At 43.0% G+C, this 25,968-nt stretch overlaps 1 protein-coding gene across 1 annotated transcript in view; it reads left to right on the top strand.

Annotated features, from left to right (window-relative positions):
- Window positions 1–4,195: 4,195 nt before the first annotated feature.
- The window catches only part of LOC310791943 (stonustoxin subunit beta-like), a 26,023-nt gene continuing 4,250 nt past the window's right edge, over window positions 4,196–25,968 (top strand). The window contains exons 1-3 of the mRNA XM_083653624.1: window positions 4,196–4,258; window positions 6,534–6,707; window positions 22,848–22,894. Of these exons, the coding sequence (XP_083509750.1) occupies window positions 4,203–4,258; window positions 6,534–6,707; window positions 22,848–22,894 (277 nt within the window). The 5' untranslated portion in view covers window positions 4,196–4,202. The remainder of the gene's footprint in view (window positions 4,259–6,533; window positions 6,708–22,847; window positions 22,895–25,968) is intronic.

Raw genomic sequence — 25,968 nt, 5'->3', positions numbered from 1 at the left:
GTTTTGTAAGAAGGGTCTGGGGCATTCTTAACACCTTCTTAATGACGAAACACTGGCAGATCCAGCCGCGTCAGGCAAAAGGAGATACTTGTGTCCACTGTTCCTCTTGTGTTTTTCCATTTTTCCTTTCTTTCATGCACCCTTTAGTGTTTAAACTTGGGGAACACTTGAAAATCTCCCCTGTATGTATGTTACTTGTGTTTTAAATGTTTTACCGTACGCTATATTCCTCTAATCAGAATGGATTTCTTTTATAATAAGAATGTTGTGGATTTATATAGCACCTTTCACAGAACCCAAGGTCGCTTAAATTCTGTAGTGTTTCTCGCAATTTTGTTGTACTGTTGTACTGTATGCTGTGTATATAAAGCAATTTGAACTGCAGTCCATGTCTGAAATAAATAATGTTTAATAGAAGAAGTTCTTGTTTAACATGACCACGATTAGGTTATTCTACAACAGTGTTTCTCAACCACTGTGTCGTGGCCCACTGGTGGGCTCAGAGTGCCATCTAGTGGGCCGCAGAGGACCTCTCACATCGAGATGGTGGACAGCTCCAGTTAAGCTGCTTCTTAAGAGCCTTCTTTAGCGATGTGTTAAGAAGGCTGTTAAGAAGGCGTTTGGGAAACACTTCTTTGGAGCCTTCTTAACTCCTTAAGAAGCTTCTTAACTCTTAAGAAGCTTCTTTGTTGGGAAACTCAGCCATTAAATATAAGGGTCAGTTAGCCTAATCAATACAGTCTGTCAGTAGAAGTAATACAGTAATGACATTAAATATAAGGGTCAGTTAGCCCCTTCGATACAGTCGGTCAGTAGACATAATAGGTAATGACATTCAATATACGGTCAGTTAGCCTCAATGATAGAAATAATACATTAATGAGATTAAAGCCACCCTCCAGTGTATTTTGTAATTTTTAAGATAGTTTATGTGTTGGTGAGTCATGACGATGGGCCCTATCTTCATACAGGCGATATCCCCTATTTACGCTTGCGCACCTGTTTGTGCGTGCTTTAAGGCAGGGAAGATACTGGTCTGCATTGTGCATTTGTCCAGGTGTTATGCCGAGTTTTGCACTCCCGCCCAGCAGCATCCCCACCTCACAGGAGCATATTGTAATGATTTATACAGAAATGTTACTGTTTAAAAGTGATATAATTGTCTGGGTAGACGTGACCTCCCTGATTTCTACGTTAAAACAGCCCCGAAATATGTTGGGGATGCAATTCTCGGCGGGGATGCGGAAACGTTCACAGCACGTGTCGCAGGCGCAAATTAGAGCCGTGCCAAAATCATCTGCACCCCCAAAATGCCTGCACAAATGGGATTTGGGCAGTCTAAACTACCAGAATTATTCACAGGTGTGGCCAGGCAATGCTGGGCATTATGTCAACAAAACCAATCAGATTCCTGTCTCGCAGGGGGCACGGTGGCGCAGTGGTAAGCGCTGTCGCCTCACAGCTAGAAGGTCCTGGGTTCGATTCCCACCTGGGATGCTGTGAGCGCTGAAGGAGTGGGTGCCCGTCCGCATGTCCTCGAGTGCCCACCGCCCGGGTGGGGTCGTCAAAATGGCCTTTCTGGGTGGAGTTTGCATGTTCTCCCGTGCCCCCTAGGGGTTTCCTTCATATAGTAACGCCTCACCAAAACATGCAATATCCTGGTCGCTGATGTGGTGCCTCCTCTGGTCGTTAGGGGCGCCTGTTTGGAGGGAGGGAAACTTGTTGGAATAGCGTGATCCTCCCACGTGCTATGTCCTACCGGTGAAGCTTCCTCTGTCAGGTGAAAAGAAGCGGCTGGCTAACTGCCCATGTCTCGGAGGAAGCATGGAGCCAGTTTCGGCTCTCCCCAGATCGGCAGAGGGTGGAGCAGCAACCAGGATAAATAAATTAAAATTAGCACTAATCCGGGATAAAAATGGGGGGGGGGGGGATCTGGGGAGATTCCCGTCTCGCGATCGCTGCAGAGATTATTATCAAGTATTTTAGCGTCTGGAGCGCAGCTAAGAGGTGCTTTTCAAAGCTCTTAGCACAAAGTAATTGCGATAGGACGATAGGATAATGCCATCTATCCCCACATTTTAGCACTTAAACGCCTGCTTTGGCATGTGGCACGCCTACGCCCAGTACAATTATAACAGGCATGCGCTTGTGCCCGCCCCCAATTTGCATTGCGCACGGCGTTAAACGAGCGCAAATGCTAAATTACCGCTTTTGGGAAGATAGGGCCCCTGGTCTGTTAACACTTTGAGTGCCACGGCCCTTGGGCAAAAGGTTGCTTGCTGTGCCACATAGGCCGCAATGCATTTTAAAACAGTCATATAATTTCTTTAATAATTACTATGTAAACACTGAACACGCACAAATAACGATGAGACTCTCTTCTATCACCTGCAAAAAAAAGTTTATTGATCCCATTTTCCGTTCTTTAGTTATGAGCCGGAGAAGATAGCTTGATTGAACGAAAAACAGACCTTTTTTTCTACGAGCTGAGATAATGAGCCTTTTGTGAAATTAAACATTTCAAGCACATCACTGACTCTGAAGCTAATTTTCTGATGTAGTCACACCTCAAAAATAATTTCCTTCAATAAAACAGTGAAGGCCAGGGAATTTTGTTTGGAAGAATAATATTTTTAGCTGCAACCAGCAGCGCTGGCCCCTGCGTGCGCTGCTGGTTGCAGCTTCTTGCTTCTGCTGGTGGGCATCGGATATTCTGGCTTGCGTTTGCCAACCCTGTCCTGCTGTCTGGGTCTGTCTGGGTCAGTGTTGTGTGCTGCTCTGCATGCCCCACCTCCCCCCCTCCTCCCCCCCGTTGTGGGAGGAGTGTCTCTCTGCTCTGCTCGGCTCTGCTGTTTGCTCTGCGTGTGCTCAGCACTTGAAAAGTCCGCTAGATCCAGCTTTTTTACAGCCGCGTGTACCAGCTCCCATGCTTCCAGTTGAGAATAATAACAAATCCACGGCTGATCATGCGAATGGGCTGTTGCAGCGCACACGGAGGTGCTCAATTGTGATAGCAGATTGGCTGCTGCAGGGGCACAGCTAAACGTTATGCTTCAATGAAGCAGCTGCATACGGACGGATGCGATGCGATTTCCTTTTCCCCAACGACTTCTTCTGTGTGTTTTACTCCACGTTCTCTCATCTGGAGAGCGCTGTCGCCACCTAAGGGTTCTGTAAAATAGGTTAGACACATTCAATAGCTCTCATATTGTAAGAGGCGATGTAAGAAGCTGAGATGGACACCCCCCCGTCAAAAAAACAATTTCGAGTTATTGACGCCATTTGGCGTCGCTGGCACTCTACGGTAAATTTCTAATGACGCCATATGGCGTCGCTGGCACTCAATGTGTTAATTAGCCACACTGTTAGCCAATGTATTGATTTTGAGCACAAAGTCCCAGAAATAAGCTGTTGGTAAAAACAGGTGATGAGATTATTATAGCATTTCATATCATATATCATATCATGTCATCAGTTATTATATAATTCTATCATTATAGTGGTCTGACGACTGACACATGATAGACAGATAATATAGTACAGTATACAGTAAATAGCTAGCATTAGCCTCTGGCGGTAGCTAGCTGTTAGCTATGTTAGTTATGTGGGCATAAAATGACAGTGAATGACTTGTTAACCAGATCGAGTCACTCTCTTTCCATAAAGCCCACCATCTTTGATATCTGTTGTCTATTTGTTGATGTTATAACAATATTGTGGATCTAAACTAAAGTTTTTCAGAGACTGTCATAGTGGCAACTGTTTCCGGTATTTCCATTCTGGGCGCAGACAAAGAGTTGAGCAAAGAGAGAACAAATAAGACAGAACAGCGCTGCAGTCATTATGCTGCATTAGCATAATGAGTAGAACAAGCTATTAACATTCGGTTGTTATCAATGTAAGTTATTTGGCGCAAATGATGACATACAGCATTTTCATAGAACACAAACAGTAATACAGGTAGGAAAAATTTAAATATAAGGGTCAGTTAATACAGTTTAATAATACAGTCTGCCAGTAGAAATAATACAATGCTGACATTAAATATAACAATAACATTTCCACATGTCTTCTTGTCCTGCAGGCTGAGTGTCTGCCAGCTGTCAGAGAAAAGCTGTGAAGATCTGGCCTCAGTTCTCAGCTCCCAGTCCTCTAGTCTAACAGAGCTGGACCTGAATAACAACGACTTACAAGATGTAGGCATGAAGCTGCTCACAGCTGGACTGCGGAGTCCTCACTGTAGACTGGAGACTCTCAGGTCAGGATCACTGTTACTGTTCAACAGACCATTTAAATTCTGTTTCACAGATTATTATTTTTTAAATATTGGTTCTCGCATTTTCCTGCTGTGGTCTTTGAAACCTGCTGAAAAACCAACATTCAGCTCCACCTTCTCTCCTCTGAGATAGTTATTTATTTTTATGCTCACTGCCTCTGTTAGTGAAACCTGAAGTAAAGGACTTGTCAGATTCTGTTGAACTGAATCCAGAACTGAACTGAAAACACAAACCTGATGCTGGTTTCAGCTGTTAAAGGGATACACCAACATATATGGAGATTCGCCTATTTGCTATATTCCCGATAGTAAAAGTGAATGTAGATGCCTTTCTCTTCCCTGTGCGTGCATTAGAAAGTGTGTTTCACCCTCCTGCTAGTGAGTTTAGCACTACAATGGCAGTATACGGTACAGCTGCCTACCCCCCTTTCAGTCACCAAAAATACACATTCGAACAGCACCAGAAACACTGACATGTACATGTTATGACTTGTGTACTCACCAGGCAAGGAAATAAATCCAACATTTCAGGAAACAGGCATTTTAGAAGTAAATACATACCAGCAAGTGATGACGGCATGCGCCTCAGGCAAACACGGGAGTAACTTTGGTTCTGCCATAATAGTTCTCGCTAAGGATTTACTTAAAGCAGGACTAAACCCCCCAGATTTCTGGCAAAACGATATTCTACTTGATTTGAAAACTCTGCAGGCAAGATGGCCGCCTATACTCCCTTGTACCCTGGCAGACTTCCTAGCCCATAAACTAACATAACTTGGCCAATAAGTATGTAACATACAAAATAAAACAAACAGTAATGTCTTAATCTGATGTAGAATGCAGAGGACATGTAACTGGTTTGTTAAACTCTCATTCCAGGAATATTGTATTTACTGCGATGCTCTAAAGATAACGTAACTGGCGCGTGCCTCGTCCTGGAACCAGGGGTGCGGTAATAGAGAGGAAAACGTGAGGGCCCTTGACTGACAGGGTCCCTAGAAAATATTACCACTAGGGAATTTTTTGCAGTACTAAATTATTAACCTATCATCATTAATATAATATTTTATTCAGTCACATTTTTTGGTTCTGCCCAGTATTACAACCGTTTTGGAACAATATGCAGAAGGAAATGAACACCATCTTAAAGACTGCCATCTGAATACAGACTTTGTGCTGCTGGGCAGAACGGTGGAAGAAATACAAAATAAAAATGACAAATATTTATTAAGGATACTGCGCATAACAGCTCTGAAACAAATAACAAGAAGGTGCCTTCAAAAAACAAGCCCTTTGATAGACAAATGGAGAGAAACGGTTCAACAAATATATCAGATGGAGTACTTCACTTATAAGATTCAGGGGAATCTGAAACTATTTGAAGATAGATGGTCTAACTGGTTAAACCACTATCAGGTGGTGAAGTAATCTCTCTCAATGCAACCAGATAAAATAATAACAATAATGACCTGAAGCTACTGAATTGATGTTCCCTATATTAATGTGGACAGTCACGTAGGGGAGCACTACCTTACTTTGAGTAAGGCTCTGTACTTTTTTTCTTTTTTCTTTTTCTGTTTTTTCTCTCTCACAGGTACAGGTATTTTGTATCTGTATTTGTAGGTTGCGTTGAGTATCACTGGGTGAAGCACACACCCATGTCATCTAATCTGTATGTATGTTATGTATGTATGTTTTTACGTATCTGTCATGTTTCTATTATAATATACAAAAAAGAAAAATTGCCATCACCACATATGGGCAAATATCATATGGGCAAAGATGTACGAAAATACAGGATGACAATACAAAGTATTAAAAAAAAGTTTATTTATTTAGCCCTAATTCACAAGCATGTCTCAGAGGGCTTTACAGAGAATGTGTCTAACTGAAAGTCTAGCTAAGCACTATCAATGAACAGGATTGAACAATCTTATATTAGAGAGGGAGAGAGGGGGAGGGGAGATAATGGGGGGGGGGGGGGGGGAAGGGTGAGAACAGGGGGAGGGAGGGGGAGAAGAGAGAGCAGAACAAGCGGGGTATACTGTGGCTGGGCAATACGGTTTAAATCAATATCACGATAGGCACAGGGGTCAGTTTCGATACCAATGTATATCACAATATGGTTCATGTACAAAAAATCCTGTTAAGTAATCCAATTATCTTATCATATATATGTAATTACCTGTGTGTGTGTGTGTGTGTGTGTGTGTCTGTCTGTCTGTCTGTCTGTCTGTCTGTCTGTCTGTCTGTGCAGGCTCTCAGGTTGTCTACTCACAGAGGAAGGCTGTGCTTCTCTGGCCTCAGCTCTGAGCTCCAACCCCTCCCATCTGAGAGAGCTGGACCTGAGCTACAATCATCCAGGAGCCTCAGGAGTGACGCTGCTGTCTGCCGGACTGGAGGATCAACACTGGAGACTGGACACTCTCAGGTATGGAGAGCTAATGGGCCCTATCTTCGCAAAAGCAGTAATTTAGCGTTTGCACTCGTTTAACTCTGTGCACAATGCAAATTATGGATGTGCACAAGTGCATGCCTCCAATTGTACTGGACATAGGCATGCCACATGCCAAACCAGGCGTTTCAATGTGGGGATAGATCGCATTATCCTATCGTCAGCACCGCGCAATTACTTTGCACTAAGAGCTTTAAAGCACGTCTTACGCACCATAATCTCTGTGCTGCGTAGCGCAGTGCAGAGTAAAATTTATTTTGGATATGTCATTACACACAGCCTTGCCATGCCAGGACATCAAATTCTGCTGCTAAAATTGGGTATTAGCAGATAATTCAGTGAGGCAAGCAACTATAACTCACTGAGAAACTTTTATCACATCACAAAGAGGGAAATTAATTGAGAAAACTTGTTGGACAATGGACATATAGGCTATTCACCTTCACCTATCCCATAACCTAGAGGGTCGTTGGCACCACAGACGATCTATCAATAAGCTCTCTCCATCTCTCTCTGTCCTCAGCACGAGTGAGTCCACTCTATTACGCATGGAGAGAATTACAACATATTGTATGCCTCATGCACACACAGCGATTGCGAGACGGGAATCTGATTTGTTTGTTTGATGTAACGCCCAGGTATTGCCTGGCCACACCTGTGAATAATTCTGGTGCTTAAGGCTGGGTTCACACCGGCGACCCAAGCCTTGCCTATGCCTTGCCTTTACCCACGCTTTTAAAGGCGTCCGTTTTAGTCAATGAGGCTGTGTACACAGGGCGCCTCAGCGTGAACCCTGCGTGTACCCACGCCTTGCCTGTGCCTTGACGATTTTATCGTTTAGGCGTGAGTTCTATTTTCAAGCCGACAAGGTGCGTGCAGGCAGGCTTTTCTGTCAAGCCATGAAAGAAAAATGCGACAATATCTGTGGGAAATGGCAAAGTCAACTGAATTTCAAAATAAAATGGAGTTACTACAACAGTGTTGAGCAGAGAGAGAGAGAGATTGACGGGTGGCTATCACGTGGGGCTTTCTCGCTGTCTGCAAACAAATCTTCATGAGAGAGAATAGCGACCGAAGGACAATGTTGTTGTGCTAGCACATATTCTTGCAAGATCACCTCTCTAAAATGTCCGACTATAGTCAGACCTGGTTATACATATCCAGCATCAATAGAACATTAAATATATCCGATTTATTTTACCTATGATAATTCGGGACCACACATGAAAAAATACAGTCGCGAGAGAGGAGAGGCGCTTGTGACTCGGCTCCAGGTTTAGCGTGCAAAGGCGTGCGGTGTGGTCGCAAAAGCGTGTAATAGGTTCACGCCCAGCTCAAGGTCTGCAGGCGTAGGCGTGGGTTGAGGCAAGGCAAGGCGTAGGTTTTCTGTGTGAACTAAGCCTAACGGCGGGTTTACACATACGCCTAGAGCGACGCTTTAAGCTACGCCTACGCATATAGGCATCGCTTCATGCAAGCTAGGCGCCTATTTGCGTTCACACAGGACGCCACACTGAAGCCCCGCTCTGCGCTACGCTGATCACATGAGCAGCGGTTTTTTACACTTTTCAGATCTGATTTATAGCATGGGTGAGTCCTCTTTTTTATTGCAATGTGCAAGTGACGATGTCTGTCTATTTCCTGGCCGTCTGTAATTGTTATTTTCCCTCGGGTAATCATGTGACTATGAGTCATCAACACCATGAGTGATACATGCATTGAGACAGGGGGGGTATATATATACATCTGACAGAAAAGACGTTAATAGAGGAACACATGAAGGACAGCTCTCCTACTATGCACTCGTTAATTCGCGCTCCACCCTCCCTTTTGGGCAAACTCGGTAGAAAATATGGCCCAAGTCCGTCAGAAACAACAGCCAGCTTGACAGTTCAGCCTAGACGCTGAAAAATAGAACAGACGCCTAAACGATAAATGCAGCGCAGCGTAGGCGCAGCGCGAGCGTGGCTTCAGCGCAGCGTGGCAGCGGTATGTGTGAACGCTCTCTTCTGTTAACAAGGACGCCTAAATTTTATGCGTTGCTTAGGCGTTGCTTAAAGCGTCGCTCTAGGCGTGTGTGTGAACCCGCCGTAAGGCTACGTTCAAACAGGGCACCCAAGCCTTGCCTACGCCTTGCCTTTACCCACGCTTTAAAATAAGCATCCTTTTTAGTCAATGAGGCTGTGTACACAGGGCGCCTCAGCGTGAACCTTGCGTGTACCCACGCCTTGCCTGAGCTGCGCCGATTTTATCGTTTAGGCGTGAGTTCTATTTTCAAGCTGACTAGGCGCGTCCGTGGGAAAAAACAGCAAAGTCAACTGAATTTCAAAATAAAATGGTGTTACTACAACAATGTTGAGCAGAGAGAGAGACAGAGAGAGTGATTGACAAGTGGCTATAACGTGGGGCTTTCTCCCCGTCGGTAAACAAATCTTCAGGAGAGAGAATAGCGACCGAAGAAGCAAGATGGACAATGAAAAGTTAATCCACTTAGTACAACATCATCCAGTTCTCTATGACAACAGTGACCCAAGAAGGAGACCTGGTTATACATATCCAGCATCAATAGCACATTAAATATATCAGATTTATTTTACCTACCCATGATAATTCGGGACCACACGTGACAACAACAAAAAACACTCGGGAGAGAGGAGAGGCACTTGTGACTCAGCTCATGTTCAGCGTGGAATAGGCGTCCAGTGTGATCGCAAAAGCATGTGATAGGTTCACGCCCAGCTCAAGGTATGTAGGCATAGGCGTGGGTTGAGGCAAGGCAAGGCGTAGGTGCCCTGTGTGAACGTAGCGTAAGACCGCCCAACTCCCGTTTGCGCAGGCATTTTGGGGGCGCATATGATTTGGCACGGCTCTAATTTGCGCCTGCGGCATGTGCTGTGAACGTTTCCGCATCCCCACTGAGAATTGCATCCCCACCATATTTTGGGGCTGTTTTAACTTAGAAAACAGGGAGGTCACGTCTACCCAGACAATTACATCACAAGCTTTTAAACAGTTACATTTCTGTATAAATCATAACAATATGCTCCGCTGAGGTGGGGACAGCGTTTAGCTGCTGCCGGGCAGGCGGGGGTGCAAAACTCGGCATAACACCTGGACACTTGCACATGGTGGTCTGCTATCGTTAAGGCACGCAAACGGGTGCGCAAGCGCAAATAGGGGATATCGCCTGTACCAAGAGGGCCCAACATCTGCTAGAAGGCTGAGAGTCACACACATTTTCTCTGTCACACTGAGAAGAGGAGGAATATTAAAGAGGACCTAAAACAATGAAAATAGAGACCTACACAGATCTTTGCGTGTTACATTAGAAATATGTACTACAATAAAAAATAACATCATAAAAGTAAGCCATTGTTGGAAAAAAAATCATTTTTGAAAAACGCCTTTGTGCTATATTTGTAGCCTAGTGCACCACCATCTTTATTTGCGTCAGCGCATGACGTCACGGGGATGGCTGTACTGTACAGTACAATGCAGTGCAGTACTGTACAGTAGAGTACAGTAGAGTACAGTAGAGTGCAGTACAGTGCAGTACAGTAGAGTGCAGTACAGTAGAGTACAGTAGAGTACATTACAGTGCAGTACAGTATAGTACAGTGCAGTGCAGTAGAGTCCAGTAGTACAGTAGAGTACAGTGCAGTAGTACAGTACAGTACAGTAGAGTTCAGTAGTACAGTAGAGTATACTACAGTAGAGTACAGTACAGTACTGTACAGTACAGTAGTGGAATACAGGCTAGTAGTCAAGTGTTGGTACTAAGGCTTTTGAATGTTTTGATGAATCAAAACAACCACAAACCAAGTCAGAAAGCCAACAGCATGTGCTGTGAGGCTGTTAGAAACACTGCAGTGATCAAACCAACTATATGGAGGAGGAGAAAGTCAGCGGCAGGGTGCCTGAAACGGGGGGGGGGAAATTGATGCATTGGAAACAATAGGCGATGCATGCGGGGCTTTTAGCCTGATGTCAACCTGTTGAAAATATGTGCTGCTAAGAGGTGAGTTTGGATGATCTGAGGCCTATACCACAAAGCAAGATTAGTGGCTTAGCGAGTTAACTTCAGGTTTAACCCTGGGTTTGCCGTGCTACGACGCTAGTTCACTTCTTACCAAGATAGATCACCATGGTAACTTATGCTTCAGAGCTAAGTTCAGAGGATAAGATCAAAACCCATGAAAGACCCACCTTCTTACCAATCAGCGCTCTGGAAACAGCGTGTCACCATTCATATAGGATCCCCATATGAAAAATAGATTGCATTCAAATGAAAATCAGAAAAGAAAAAATCATTAACATATCCTGTTGAAGACTCGAGGACTGAAGCCTTGCACTTGTTGTACATAATTAAATTAAGCCTACTTACCACTTTGGAATATGTTTTTATATTTATTCATTTTTATTTGTTCCCAAGTAGTTACGTTTGACCCCACCAATTGCAATTGAATGGTGCGTGGAGAAAATAACCTATCACTAAATCCCCAGCGTAAAAAGGTTACATAAACGTCTCCAAAGCGCACTAGGCCTGCAGCTATCGATTATTTTAGTAATTGAGTATTCTACCGATTAATCCATCGATTAATCGAGTAATCGGATAATAACTACTTTTTTTTTTGCATTATTAACTCATTGAGTGCCAGCCACTTTTGGAGAACGGACGCTCCCAGTGCCAGAGTTTCAGAGCGTTTTCAGTGATTTCTCGAGGCCCACAGAATATTGTGTGATATTACGATGTAAACACCGAACACAGACAAAGAACGATGAGACTCTCTTCTATCATCTGCAAAAAAAAGTTTATTGATACCATTTTCCGTTCTTTAGTTATGAGCCGGAGAAGATAGGTTGTTTTGAGCAAAAAGACACGTTTTAATTTAGAATCTGAGATATTCAGCCTTTTGTGAAAGGAAGCATTTCAAGCACATCATTGACTCTGAAGCTAATATTTTCTGATGTAATGACACCTCAAAAATAATTTCCTTCAATAAAAGAGTGAAAACAAAGGAATTTTCTTTGGCCAAATAATATTTTTTAGCTGCAACCAGCAGCGCTGGCCCCTGCGTGCGCAGACCCTACACCTTCTTGCTGGTCTTGATTTACTGCTGGTGGGCATCAGATAGCCTATTCTAGCTTGTTTGCCTGTCTCTGTGCATCGAGCCTGCTGCTGCCTGGGTCTGTTTACTGTCAATGGTTGTATGCTGTAGTGCCCTGCGTGCCCCACCCCCCTCCTCCTCCTCCTCCGTGGTGGGAGGAGTGTCTCTGGGGCTCTGCTGCGAGTGCGTTTGCTCTGCGTGTGCTCTGCACTGAAAAGTCCGCTGCACCCCGCTTTTTCACAGCCTGTCGCCGGCTCCCAGCTGAGAATAATGTAACTTTTCAGAAAGACGCTGGTGTCCGCAACTAAATCATATGGAGGGGCTATCGCAGCGGACACGGATGGGGCTCAATTGTGGCAGCAGATGACTGCTGTTCACAGGCACAGCTAACGTTATGCTTCATGCATATCGATGCGATTTTTGTTTCCCCATTACTTCTTCTCTCTTTTTTCCTCGCCTTTCTCTAATCTGGAGAGCACTGTCGCCACCTAATGGGTCCCTAAAATAGCTTTTACACATTCAACAGCCACCATACTTTCACAGGAGATGGATCTGGCTTTGATGCACGTCCCACCGTCAAAAAACGCAATTGACGAACATACTCGTCCTTGGCACTCTACGTTACTAAACCAATTGACGAACATACTCGTCCATGGCACTCAATGAGTTAAAGAGCAACAGTAATTATACAAGGGGAAATAAGACATGTCTCTTAAAATGAACAACTACATTGGTTTCCTTTTTAGAAAAATCATAAATTGTATTACTTAAAGTGCAATACTAATACTAACTAGAATGTCTACATTTCCTAACGAAAATGTAATTGTGCTTGCTGTCCTCGCCATGCACCGCCTGGCTTCCAAAGTCCCTGCCCATGGACCTAGGGGGACTAAGTAGTTATGGGGGTGCCTATGTGAGTAAAAGGACTTTGGAGTAGAAGTACTTGGTAGGTGGGGAAGTCAGACTGGTTGTAGCCTACTAGAGAGACACAAAAGGCTGGCCCAATCTCTGCAATCTAAAACTACATTACCTGCAAACTACAGCATCAATAATTACCATGTATTGTAAATGTCTCCAACTGTCTCAAGGAAAATAGGACATGATAAGGGACTGTTCGTTATTTATGAGAGGGGGGGGTATGGTGCAGGGGCGACTTTGTTTTCGTTTTGTTCCTTCACCCTCCCCAGATCTATAAATATTTTCCCATGTCCCTCCCTGAGTGACTGGAGATAAATGCATCACCCTCCCTCCACCATAAATAACCACACTTTATCATATTCACACCAAAGGTAGTAGCCTACTGAAGAACGCTACGTTTGATAGCGCCCGACATCGGGGGGGAGAGGGGGCGGGGGGCATATAACGTTAATAGTATCCAGCCCAATATGGCCTCATCTCCTAGTTATAAAGCCTACAGTAGCCTAGCCAACTGCATATGTGTCAACAATTCCAGCTCTGAAACAATATAGGCTAAAGCGATGATAAACGTTTCCAGTCAATGCACCAAGCAAACTGCAGGACCAAAACAACCTATTCTGCACACACACACACACACACACACACAAAACATACCGACACGTGCATATTAATGACCGTTCTCCCAAATGTACTGAATAGGCCTGTACACAGTGCATACTGTAGGAGCAGCGTCCACAATATTGGCACGGCGGCCATATAACACTTACCATTTGATGGTCGCATGAGAAATCCCTGGAGTTGGGGGGAAAGTAGTTTTCTGTACCAAATCCTGGTGTACGTTTTTCATCTTGAAGGATAAATCCTCACTTTCAGTTTCTGTGTTGTTTTTTCCCGCTATCTTGTATTTGGTACCACCCACTGTACAACGCTATCTACCACTTTCTCATGTGCATAAAACACGGAATGTGCGCACGGCGGCGCAACCACAGTAATATAAGACTCACAATGTATTTAGCCTATAGCCTATATCATCAGCAGATTCACAACTTAACAAAGGCGAGTTGTTGTTACGAGCTGTTGGCAAATAAAGCTTGTTTACCTTTCAGAAGTGGACACCAGCGGGGGCTGCGTCAGCAAAGGTCTTTAAATAAATCCAATCATCCTCTATTAGGATTCTCTCTGCCAGTTCATTTTATATGGAGATTGTTGCCAGTCCATTAAGTCTGTCTTGTTTCATTGTAGGCTACTACTGCAGAGGTAGTTTCAACTTTGAGAAACTTCAGATATTGTATCTTGCAATTTTGGTCTCTCCAATGAATGGGCAGGCAAAGTGCGCACTGCGCGCTGCACAGGGAAACAGATTGTTTTGGAACCCAGAAACAACGTTAGAAATATCGCGCTTATTTACTGATTACACTAATACTGGTACACACATATGAGCACATGGCCTAGGCTACCTTAACCCAAAGTTAATGATGTAAATTAGTCTACTTGTAGGCTATGTCATTTCATTTACTCCGTGTCCCTTTTCCTCATTCAAGTGGGATGGAGAAGACATGATGACCCGCCCTCCTCTGCCTCTGATTGGTTAGTAGTAGTGCTTGTTTAGGCATGAGGAGTGATGATTGGTTGGGTTAGGGTAAGAATATCAGGGTAGGCCAATCAGAGGCATAGTAGGGCGGGCGGTTCGTGCCGCGGACAGCGGCGAGAGAATGGATCTAGCGGGGAAGAGCATGAGAGGCAGAGCGCTGGAGAATATTTGGAGAGCTGCAAGTGAAGGCGCACAAGTGCCACCCTAGGCGGTCGCCTATGTCGCCTATATGTTCGAACCGGCCCTGAGCCTAGCCAACTGCATATGTGTCAACAATTCCAGCTCTGAAACAATATAAAGCGATTATAAACGTTTCCAGTCAATGCACCAAGCAAACAGCAGGACCGAGTGAGGGCCTGTACACAGTGCATAGGAGCAGCGGTTTACGTGAAAGGAAGGAATCGGAGATACCAAGTCCAGTCACCATACAGGTAAACCATAGATATAAATAGGGGAGTAAACACGAATTTTGGAACGAAAAAACGCATTTAAAATATATACAAAATACAAAAAATGAATGTTGTATAGCCCTCCCTAAAGCCAAAATAAAAAACACAAGTCCCTCCCCAGTACTAAAAAAAATATTTGATATCCCTCCCCCTTTCTGCACCATACCCCCCCTCTCATAAATAACGAACAGTCCCTAACCTCCAGAGAAGTAGTATTCCTTGTAGTGTCATTCATGTTTATGGTTGCGACAACAACTGTTTACAAAACTAGCAGGCTTACCAGAGCTGCAAACACACAAGTGAAAAGCTATCAATGGCTGCATCTAATCAGCCAGTAACTAATGTAGGCTATCTTCCATTATGTTAGTGTAAGAAGTCAAATGTACTGATAATAGTCCCTGGTCACCAAAGTAATGTTACCCTTTTAGTTTTGTTACGGAGTTGCTGATCGGTTGTCATGTGTCCAGTCAGCCAGAGAAGCTGCTTGGGTAGCATGCTAACTAACGCCTAACGCAGTGGTTCTCAACTGGTGTAGCCTCAGGACCCACTATTTTCCTTGTCATGAAGTCGCGACCCAAATTTCAGATTTTTTTTTAAATCACTCAAATTTATTGCACAAAAAATTGCGCATTTATTTAATACACAATGCCTTCATGCACTGTCAAATGAACAAAAAAGTGCAACAGAAGTGCAACTACGGCTAAAAAACCAATTGAAATAAGGCAGACTTGAATTACAGGCCTATATGTTTTTAAATTTAAACAAGTCAAACTGGTCATGGTCAGAAAGTCTTATTTGAACTGTATGAAATATGAAATAAAAGGCAGACTTTTCTTGAATCACAGGCAGGCTATATGCTTTTTAGTTAAACTGGTCATAACTTTTAATTAAACTGGGGCCATGCTAATCCAGTTTCAATCATCTGAATTGAACTAAAATTAAATATGAAATGAAAAGGCAGACTTCTCTTGAATTACAGGCAGAGCATATGCTTCAGCTTGTTAAACAAGTGAAACTGGTCAGGCTAATCCAGTTTCAATAATCTGAATTAAAAAAAAAAAAAAAAAAAAAGTACTGTACTGTAAAAGTCCGCGACCCAATCAAAACGGCCCCGCGACGCTACCCACCAGTTGAGAAACGCTGGCCTAACGCTAGCATTAGCTCAATTAGCTTGTTGCAACTAGTCCCAAACATTGATGAACAGTGTGTCCTAACGCCAGGGGGACAAGATGTTTGTTTTGGCTGGCTGAGGTTAGCCTATAAGGCACAGTTGTTGTGGCTAACAGCCTCCATTCACACTAGGCTATTCACACTAGGCTATCTCTTCCATTATGTTTTCAAACCCAGCTGGCTGTATAAAATGAACAACCACAAAGTGGTGACACTTACCCATGGGTTCAGTTCATTTTGTTCATTCATTGTTTTCTGGACATGTTACCATGCTACATTAACACAGCAGCTAACAGCACAGACAGGCCTCCCATGGTTGGCGACAAGTGTATATAATTCTCTCTACCCAAGATGCAACACTGCTCTACCCAACATGCAACGCTGCTGCTCAGAGTTGCTCTTTAGCTCTATTTATCTGGTCAAATCTCACCGGATTCCTGTTTCCAGTACACTTTTAGCATTTGGTTTTTAACAGAGAAGAGTTGGAGCTGCTGAAAACATACAGTATGCAAATGAGAGTGAGACCATGAGTGATATACCCACTGAGATACAAGCATAGGTGTGTCTGAAGTGTCAAGTGTCATACAAGAAGGAAGGCTGGCCATAATGAGAATGAATCTGCACTTCCTGCCGCCCTTCAAAATAAAACCATTTAGAAGGGACAGGCACTGAATGCTGCTATAGCGCCCCCTAAAGGCTAAATGACAAAATACTTCTGATATAGGCTCAGAGTACATCCCTCCACACCTGTACCAAGTTTGGTTAGCATCGGACGATTTTTGAGAAATAGGCCCCACCCACAGAAGATTGGAAGTGGATTATATCGCAATGGTGTGTTTTTTTTTAAACTTCCAAATCAGTGTTGTGCAGGACACTCCCAACATGATGTGTGCGTTGGTTTGGTGAAGATTGGACAAAATTTCAAGGAGAAATGGCAAAAAAACGGTTTTGGACAAAATGCAAAATGGCGGAAAATCTAGTCAGACGGAAATGGGCGTGGCCTAGTTGAGTAGATGCGGGAGGACCCAAGGAATCCAGGGAAAAAATAATTTTGATGATAGACCCTACGGTTCAAAAGTTATGGACCAAAAGGTAAGGAGGGCTGTTATAGCGCCACCATATGGTCAATTGGTGCAATTTTTTCGGGGATAGTAAAAGACCCCTCAGTGCACCTCCCTACCAAGTTTGGTAGCTGTAGTCGTTATGGTTTCTGAATTACAGCTAATTTACTGCAAGATTTTGCAAGATTTTTCCAAACCCCATGCAAGTCAATGGGGAAAAAAATGGCGCTTAATGGCGAATTGCGGCCAAACCGCTTTCACAAACCCTTAGCAAAGTCATAGCATACATGTCCTCAATGAGCCGGTCATTTTGAGGTCTGGCATGTCTATGTGGCGCAAAAATTGAGGGAGTTATTACGCGCCAAACTTTTTGGCAGATATAATAATATGATTAAGTATGTGGGATTTCAAGATTGTGCCTTGCTTGTCAGCAAGCACAATAATAATCAGGTGGCATGGTTGTCAGGCTATGGGACTCAATTTCTGTTCCTCCCCAAGAAAGTCACACGTATCCCCCAGATACACCTCTGTAGCCATGCTGTCTGTCCATACAACGCTGTGATTTACTGAAAAATAAATAAAATAATTATTATTATTGATACTTATTATTAGGCCTAAAATGATATTGTAAGTTCATATACAACTGGCTAATGTACATTTGTAAACCCTAGACCGGCTGACTATTCTCACTGCAATCAAGCTAAAATGAATGGCTATAACACCAACTATTATTTTGCTTTTCTTATCTATTTCTTAATGTATCACTCTTTGTGTGTGTGTGTGTGTGTGTGTATGTGTGTGTGTGTGTGTGTGTGTGTGTGTGTGTGTGTGTGTGTGTGTGTGTGTGTGTGTGCGTGCGTGTGTGTGTGTGTGTGCGTGGATTATACCGCGTCATCTAACGTTATTGGAAATAATCATGCCTAGTCTTGCTTGTTGCACAGACAGCACTGATAACCAGCTGATGATGTTGAGCTAACATTAGCCGCTAACGTCATGTGAGGTTGTGCTTTCTATTTCTCATCATAAAAAGCCACATCAAAAAGCGCTACGTGAATGAATGCAGCAACTAGCTGTCATATTGATCAACTAGCCAGCATTACAACTAGCCTTAATCTTGATTAGCAATCATATTGATTCACGTAATGTTAACTAGTTACCTTGTCTCGGGTCCCGGGTCCGCTCCGACGGCTCTGGTAGGCATGTACGCTCATCAATAGACACACTCCATGGAGTTTTCCTTCTTTTTCAACTTAAAAAGATCACAAACCTTAGGCAGATTCTGCCGTTTTCTCACAATTTTCTCTTTCTTTCTCCACTTTGCAGCTGTTTGCAGCCTCGCCTTCCACAACGGATTGTTGTGTGCCACACTAATAGGCGTCCCTGTGAAACACAGCTGTTCAAAGAAATCAAATGACTGATGTGAATAAAAGTGTTAACGTTAGACAGTCCTTCAGTAACAGACTTATATCCAACATGGATTTTGATTCTGACATACAGTAAAGCCCCACTATAATCAATACATTTTGATGTGCGCTTTGAATGAATGAGGAAATAGGCATGTCTGGTGCTGTAAAAGCTGGAGCTGTCCATATTGCATTGTGATTGTGTGATTGGCTAGTTGTTACAAACCACGCCTCTTTCGTGGGCACGTGCTCCTGTGTACGAGCATTTTCACGTGTACGAGCTCAGAGCTGGATAGGGAAATCCTATCCCCCCCCCCCCCCCCCCGACCAGGAAGGTTGTGATCATGTCTTGTTCTCCTATATGTCATTCTACATGTCCATATATTTAAAGTCCAAATGTTTCGTGAAAATGGCAAATTAAAATATTTCGTGGGCACGTGCTCCTGTGTACGAGCATTGTCACATGCACGAGTTTCACGTGCACGAGCTCAGAGCTGGATAGGGAAATCATAAATTGACAGACCCAGCTGATCACCACCTTCGTGGTATCATTTAGCTCAATTGTGATTGTCTGGTTAAGTCAAACCAAATCAAGGGGACAGTTCCTGGATCTGTTAATCTCCATTCGTGGTACAGGCCTCTGATATGAGATTGCTGTAATGTTATGATGACAACCAACACGACTGTAAATAGAGAGAGAGGACGCAACGTCACCACTGAGACAGGTGTCCAACAAAATTCACCATCTGGACCATGGACTCCCCCCCACCCCCGACCAGGAATGTTGTGATCATGTCTTGTTGTCCTGTATGTCATTCTACATGTCCATATATTTAATTCCAAATTCCAAATGTTTTGTGAAAATGGCAAATAAAAACGTATTAGCCCAGTGCAATAGGTGTTTGTTTGTTTACAAACACCATCGCACAGTAAACTGTTTCAAAGCCTTCTGAATGTAACATAGATGGCTGAGGGAATAGAAGATCATCCACTTTTCCTCAGGCAAAGAAGCTGGAAAACGTTCCTCTGGGGCCGTCTCTTTATTCAAGTACAGTACCATTTACATGACATGCATGATCCTATCTGCTGTCCCAAAACATCCCGTGTTGCCACTGTCAAGCTAACAGCATGAACTAACACCACCTCCTGTTATAACTTTCAAAATAAAACACATTTGACATTGAATTATAAAAAGTACCAAAATGAAAATAAATTATATTTAAATTATATTTTATTGTGTCTAGCCTTTCACAATAAAATATCCTTTATTTTAATTTTGTCTAGCCACTAGACACACAAAACATGAACATGATCAGTTTGATGTATCTCATAAGAATTGATTTTAGATCGTCTAAGTGCAATTGTTTACGCGCCCGAGAAAATAGCATACGCCTGGATTTAAGATGGCCCCGCCTGAGTGTACCTGGCCACACCCACGAGTGCAGTCTGGAGCACAAACCTAATTGATATCTGGCCGCACAGCCCCACATTGACAGGTGGGGGTGGAAAATAGCAGATGAGGGCCGGGGCCGCTGCAAATGCTGTTTTGTGCAGCTTGACAAAGGCGGACATTGGGGGCCCTGGATGATTATCAGCCGGGACATTTTGTTGGTAGCGGTGACGTTCCTCTTGCTGTGATGGATTGTATCTACTGTGACTGTCTCAAGTAGCTTATCCACCGACAGCGGGATCACATGATTAAGTATCCCAATCACCACCTCTCTGCTATTTTCATTGTACTTTTCAGGAAGACCATTGATCCTGAGGTCCCATCTCCTTTTGTACCTGGCTTGCTCCAAACACAACTGCCTCACTGATTCATTTTATTTTTTCAGGCATTCTACTTCCTCTTTCAATTTGTTGATTTCCTCTTTATTTTCTTTCACAACTTGTGCATTGGCTTCCATCCGACTTTCAAATATTTTGAGGTGGTCATCTTGCTTGTCGAATCTCTTAATCAAAGCTTGGATTGCATTGAATATTTCTCCATTAGTAATATATTACTGAGCATAATAATCATAATCTAAAGCATAATCTAATAATGTATATACTTACCTTTATACCTCTGGTTCATGTATAGGTATGGACATGTGATTGATTGATTGATTGATATGATTTGTCTAACATGAGCTAGCTGTGCTGATTACCTGCCCCATGTGAGGCTCCTCCAGGTGTGCCTAATCAAGCTCTCCAGCTTGATTGAGAACTCTACAAAGACACTGCCACCAGGGCTGCCCAGTACTGCACTGACGATAGTCCAACTAGGACTAAAACGTTTGCTGCCAATTTGTGCCGATCCTACAATAAAATGGATCTGATTTTTTAAGACTTTGTCTTGTCTATAGTTCTGTGTGCGAGTCCTCCACTGCTTGTTACTATTCCATTAGTAATATAACCTGACAGTGACTGCTTCTGTTGGTCCTTTTTAGCCTTTTTGCAACTTTGCAAATTTAGCAGAGTATGCTCATGTTGTATTTATCAAATTCTTCCACCATCTCTTCAAGTTCGTCTTTCTCACACGCCTCTCTGGTCGTAGTCATGTTCTTGTAGCCCAGCAGAAGCAGCTTGTTTACCATCAGCCATCTCGGTCATGTTTGGGAGAGTGAAGACCAAATTCAAGATGGAACTCAACAAAGCTCAAACTTTGGTGTAGTTCAGTGTGATTTACCACACTTTCAGTATGATTCTTGGTCAAGTCAAGTCAAGTCAAATTTTATTTATATAGCACCTTTCATACACAAAGGCAATTCAAGGTGCTTTACAAAAAAATAATCGAAAAAACAAGCAGCAAAGCAATGCAATGGTCCAGATTGATTGATGATTGATTTTTATTTATGGATATAGAGAAGACAATTTACAAAATCCAAGGGATAACATGTAAAAGTTACACTTATTTCCAACATGCTCCCTGCTGTTGTACGACAGAACATACAACGTAACATGAAAAGTCATATCAATATACCAATTCTAAAACACCTAAAATCATCAAGAAACATGAAATTAACTTGCTGCCCTACATTTCTTCCCTCTAATCCTAATCAGCAGCAATTCCAGAAAAAAACTAATCAAAAACAAAAACACCAATTATAGTATCATGAATCAAAAACACTATTTTGCTGGCAGTAAAACCTGTCCTCTAGCTGGTTCCAGTATAGAAAAAGGAGCTTCGAGCTGCTATTCTCTCGTGGTACCTTGCATGAGCGCACACTAGCCCTGGTGTTGTGACCATGCTGGTTATGGTCCATTAATATCTATGAGCCCAGATACAAGGGGTCAGTACCATTAATGTTGTTATACATATGTTTAGCTTTAGATGTTTAATCTTAAACTCAACAGGCAACATGCCCACCTTCTTGAATTTGTTACCTCCTACATGCGTCCTAGGAGGAGCATTCAGTAGATAATGAATGATGTTATTTTCCATAACCTGCTACCTCTTCTGTAATCTGATTATCAGGCCACTGTACCAGGTAGAACAGGCAAAATGCACTGTATCAGTGCTGTTACAAACTGACTTGTTCTCCGATACAGAAACTTGAGTTTACTGGCACCTTTTGATGATAATAATAATAATAATAATAATAATAATAAGAGTAACAGACCTAGGACGTATTAAAAATATATATAATCAGAACCTGCAAAAGTAGTACTCCTCACTCCGCCATACCGCCCCACCCCCCACCGCAGCACATTGTCCTGTCTTGTCTAAGCTAAAATGCAAATGAAGTAGAGTCTTTGATTGATTAAATTTATTTGGTGATGTCAACAAAACAGGGCACAAATACAAAAACAGACAAACACAGAGGATAAAAACACAATAAAGCCTCAGGCTTATTTCCATTGTGGTCCTCATGAACATAAAACATAAAAGAGACATACATGAGACAGGGATGGGTATCACCGTCAACACTCAAATTAAGATTAGTAACATTATTACTAGTTTGAAAGGTAATAAAGGCACACTTCAATATTATACAACACATATACATTTGTTGTTATATGTAAGGAATTTACAGACATAAAAACACAAACAACAAGAAGAAAAGGGAAAAGGGGGGAAGGGGGGGGTTGCAAAGGGGGGGGTGGGGGGGGTTTGATCTGAGGAAAGGGGGGGGGGAGGATGCAAGAGAGCTATAGGGTGTAACAAGGCGGGGGGTTTGGGTGGGGGGAGAGGATCGTGGATGGGGTGGGATGTGCGTGTGTGTTTGTGAATGTGTATGTGGGTCCGAGTGTAAATGTCCAAAATGTCCTTGTGCCTGGAATTCCTTTCAGGGTCACGGCAGTCTCTGCACGGTTGTAGAGTGCAAGTTGCTATGGAGCCTCGTGATGTAGTCACATGATCAAAGGTTTAATTTCCTCTTGAATGTTTCCATCATCAAAGAGAATCTGCTGATCTGATTTTGTTTCTTCCTCCAGTGTGGACCATGATGCAGTGCAGTGGTTGAAACCAGGTCTGAGGAAATGTAAGTATGCATTTAGTTTGATTCATGAAATCAAAGTAACACAATCAACTATTTTGTAACACTTTATAAGAAGCATTAGTTAAGCATTGTTCATGCATTACTAAGCATTAGTAAGTAATTCATAAACACAGTTACAGTAATGTTTTATTCCTGATTAATAAGCTAAACTATCATGTATTTAACAATTGTATTTGATCTAATTTATAAATGCTTTGTAAGGCATAGATAGTCCTCACTTTAAATGATGTCACACAAAATACTTAATTAACAACTACTAACTACCTTAATAACATGGGGTGTGTCTAGTGGGCCACTCCTGAAATCTGATTGGCCACCCTACGTGCCACCCCAAAATCCTGAAGGCGCCGGCGTCCGACATGACTGTCTTATAGACTGTAGCATCATTTTTAAATGTAGAGTGAAGAGCCTGGTATCATATGAAACTAGAAGACCCAAGGTATCCATTCCTGTCAGTCACCATGTCATGCTAACTTCTCTGCCAGGGAGCTAAATAACGCTCCAAAGTTAGGCCACATTTTGACAAGGGGGAAAACTGGCATCGCCATTTTCAAAGGGGTCCCTTGACCTCTCATCAATGAGAATGGGTTTTATGGGTTTCCTTTGAGTCCCTCCTTTACATATAGCATTTTCAAAGCCTTGGCTGTACACAAGAAAGCTGCCCACTGCTCCTGGCCTGCCCCCTGGAGGTGATATTTTCTCCCCATGATGGCGAAGGCTAGGCAAAGGCATGACCCGCCCCTCTCTGCCTCTGAATGGCCTAGTGTCAAACTTTCATCCAATCTCATTCACATTTGGCTATCCTGCGTCTCTTTCTACAGTCTGTGGTCAGACTCAGTGGATCAGACAGACAGCAGTTTCGCTTGCTAGCCTGCATGAAAGACGCCACTGTGTGTTTATGCTTTTAATACAGTCTGGTCTCTGGTTTATAACGCTGCCACTACTCTTTTATTCTCTTAATGTTTTTATTCTTACTCTTGTTTTTATATTGAGTTAGTGGTTTTATTTAGTTGAGTACCCCACTGCTCTTGAGGAGGGGTCTGTACCTCCAAAAATTGTATTTATTTTATCTTCTTATTCTTTTACATTATCATATGGGAAGAAAGACTATTTGCCCAAGACAATTTTCCCCTCGGGGACAATAAAGTTCATCTCATCTCATCATCTCATCTCTTGGCAGTGCACGTATATGTAGCCTATAGACAAATCTAAAAGAAAAAAGATAAATGCGCATTTATAGTGAACTTTAATTCAGCTCATTGTAACACAAGAGTGACATGTATTTGAATTGAAATATTAATCAGAGGAAAAAAGGTGATGACATTTAGAATGACAAGAAAAAAATACGCATTTATGTCTGTGCAATAGGCTAAGTAGGCCTAAATAACTCAGTTATATGGTTATTGTAACATTCAACATAATAAAGTAAGATCTCACACATAACCTTTTGATTCTATATGCTGCCATCTGCCATCTCATGCTTGTTGATTTAATGATTGTTTTGCACCTGCTGCTCACGTTATGAACACATGTGACCCTCAGCCTCAGCAACAACTAAAGTGCATAGTCATTTTAATAAAGTATGAATGTTAGCTCTCCAGACTCCAGCAAACACACCACTAACAGCCTATCATGCATCGTAACAGAATGAAAGTAGGTCCGCTCATTGAGATTACTTCTGGCTTGACTGGGAAGCAGGCGAGAGCAGCCGAGTGCAGTCAGCCAATCAGAGGCAGAGAGGGGCGGGTCATTCAAGATTCAAGATTATTTTATTTATCCCAAGGGAAATTTGTCTTGGACAAACCACAAGCAAACCACAAGACAGTGCAAACATGTGCAAACATACAATTAAAGTGCAAGTGCATCATAGTTACAGTCATGCCTTCGCCTATAGCCCCCCCGGAAGAAGGACAAGCCTGGATGGGTTCAAACTAAAAGCAGAGACGATATTTCACTGGCCACCATCAGTGTGTGTGTGTGTGTGTGGGTGTGTGTGTGTGTGTGTGTGTGTGTGTGTGTGTGTGTGTGGCTGGCAGCATGTGGGTGTGTGGCTGGCAGCGTGTGGGTGTGGCTGGCAGCATGTGTGTGTGTGTGTGTGTGTGTGTGTGTGTGTGTGTGGCTGGCAGCATGTGTGTGTGTGTGTGTGTGTGTGTGTGTGTGTGTGTGTGTGTGTGTGTGTGGCTGGCAGCATGTGTGTGTTGGGTTGTCATGTGATAATAAAGACAGGTTTGTCTGTCCGACTTTGACTTTAAAATAGTTTTTGTCTTGTTTTGAAATGTAAATGCAGACCTGCCAACCCTTTGAAAAATGCTGCCTTATCTGTAAAGGGGAGACTTGAGTCGTGGGCATCAGAACATTCTCATTCAGATCTCCAGAGGTGAGAGGTCAAGCCGGGACCCCTTTGAAAATGACCATGCCAGTTTTTCCTTTGCTAAAATGTAGCCTAAGGGCCTGTGTCCACCTGGCGTCTTTTCCTCAGGTCCAGCGTCTATTTTCAATTGTTTCCAATGGGAGGAGAGCGTATGCGAGCGCACACGGACGTGTAGAGAAAGTGCAGAGCGCCCAGCGTCTTTTTTCGGCGTTTTTGTGCGCCGACTCCCAGCGCTTCCAGCTGAAAATATTTTAACTTTTCAGAAAGACGCTGGTGTCGGCTGCTCCTTTTCTGGTAACTAATCATATGGAAAAACTATCGCAACAGAGACAGAACGGCTCAATTGTGGGAGCAGATCGGCTAGACACTTAATATTTCTGGTGAGTGTTGTGCTTACTGCTTTTAATAGCGTAGCCTACCTGTGTTGTTAGCTTGCTAGCTGTCAGCTATCAAGCTGAACTAACGTTACTTGCAGACTGCTTCCTTGTATATTGTGCGCTGGGATCAGCATTCCCCAGCGCATTCCCAGCGTTTAACGTCGGAAAAAGACGCTAGGTGTACACAGGCCCTAACTTTGGAGTGTTATTTAGCCCCCTTGTGGACAAGTTAAGATGACGTGATACCAATGGATGCCTTAGATCTTCTAGTTTCATAAGATAACAGACATCGGACCTGAGGCCCCATG

This window comes from Poromitra crassiceps (assembly GCF_964638095.1).
Source record: "Poromitra crassiceps genome assembly, chromosome: 17".
NCBI classification, from domain to species: Eukaryota; Metazoa; Chordata; class Actinopteri; order Beryciformes; family Melamphaidae; genus Poromitra; species Poromitra crassiceps.
Note: the sequence above shows the minus strand (reverse complement) of the source record. Positions and strands in the feature narration are given on the sequence as shown.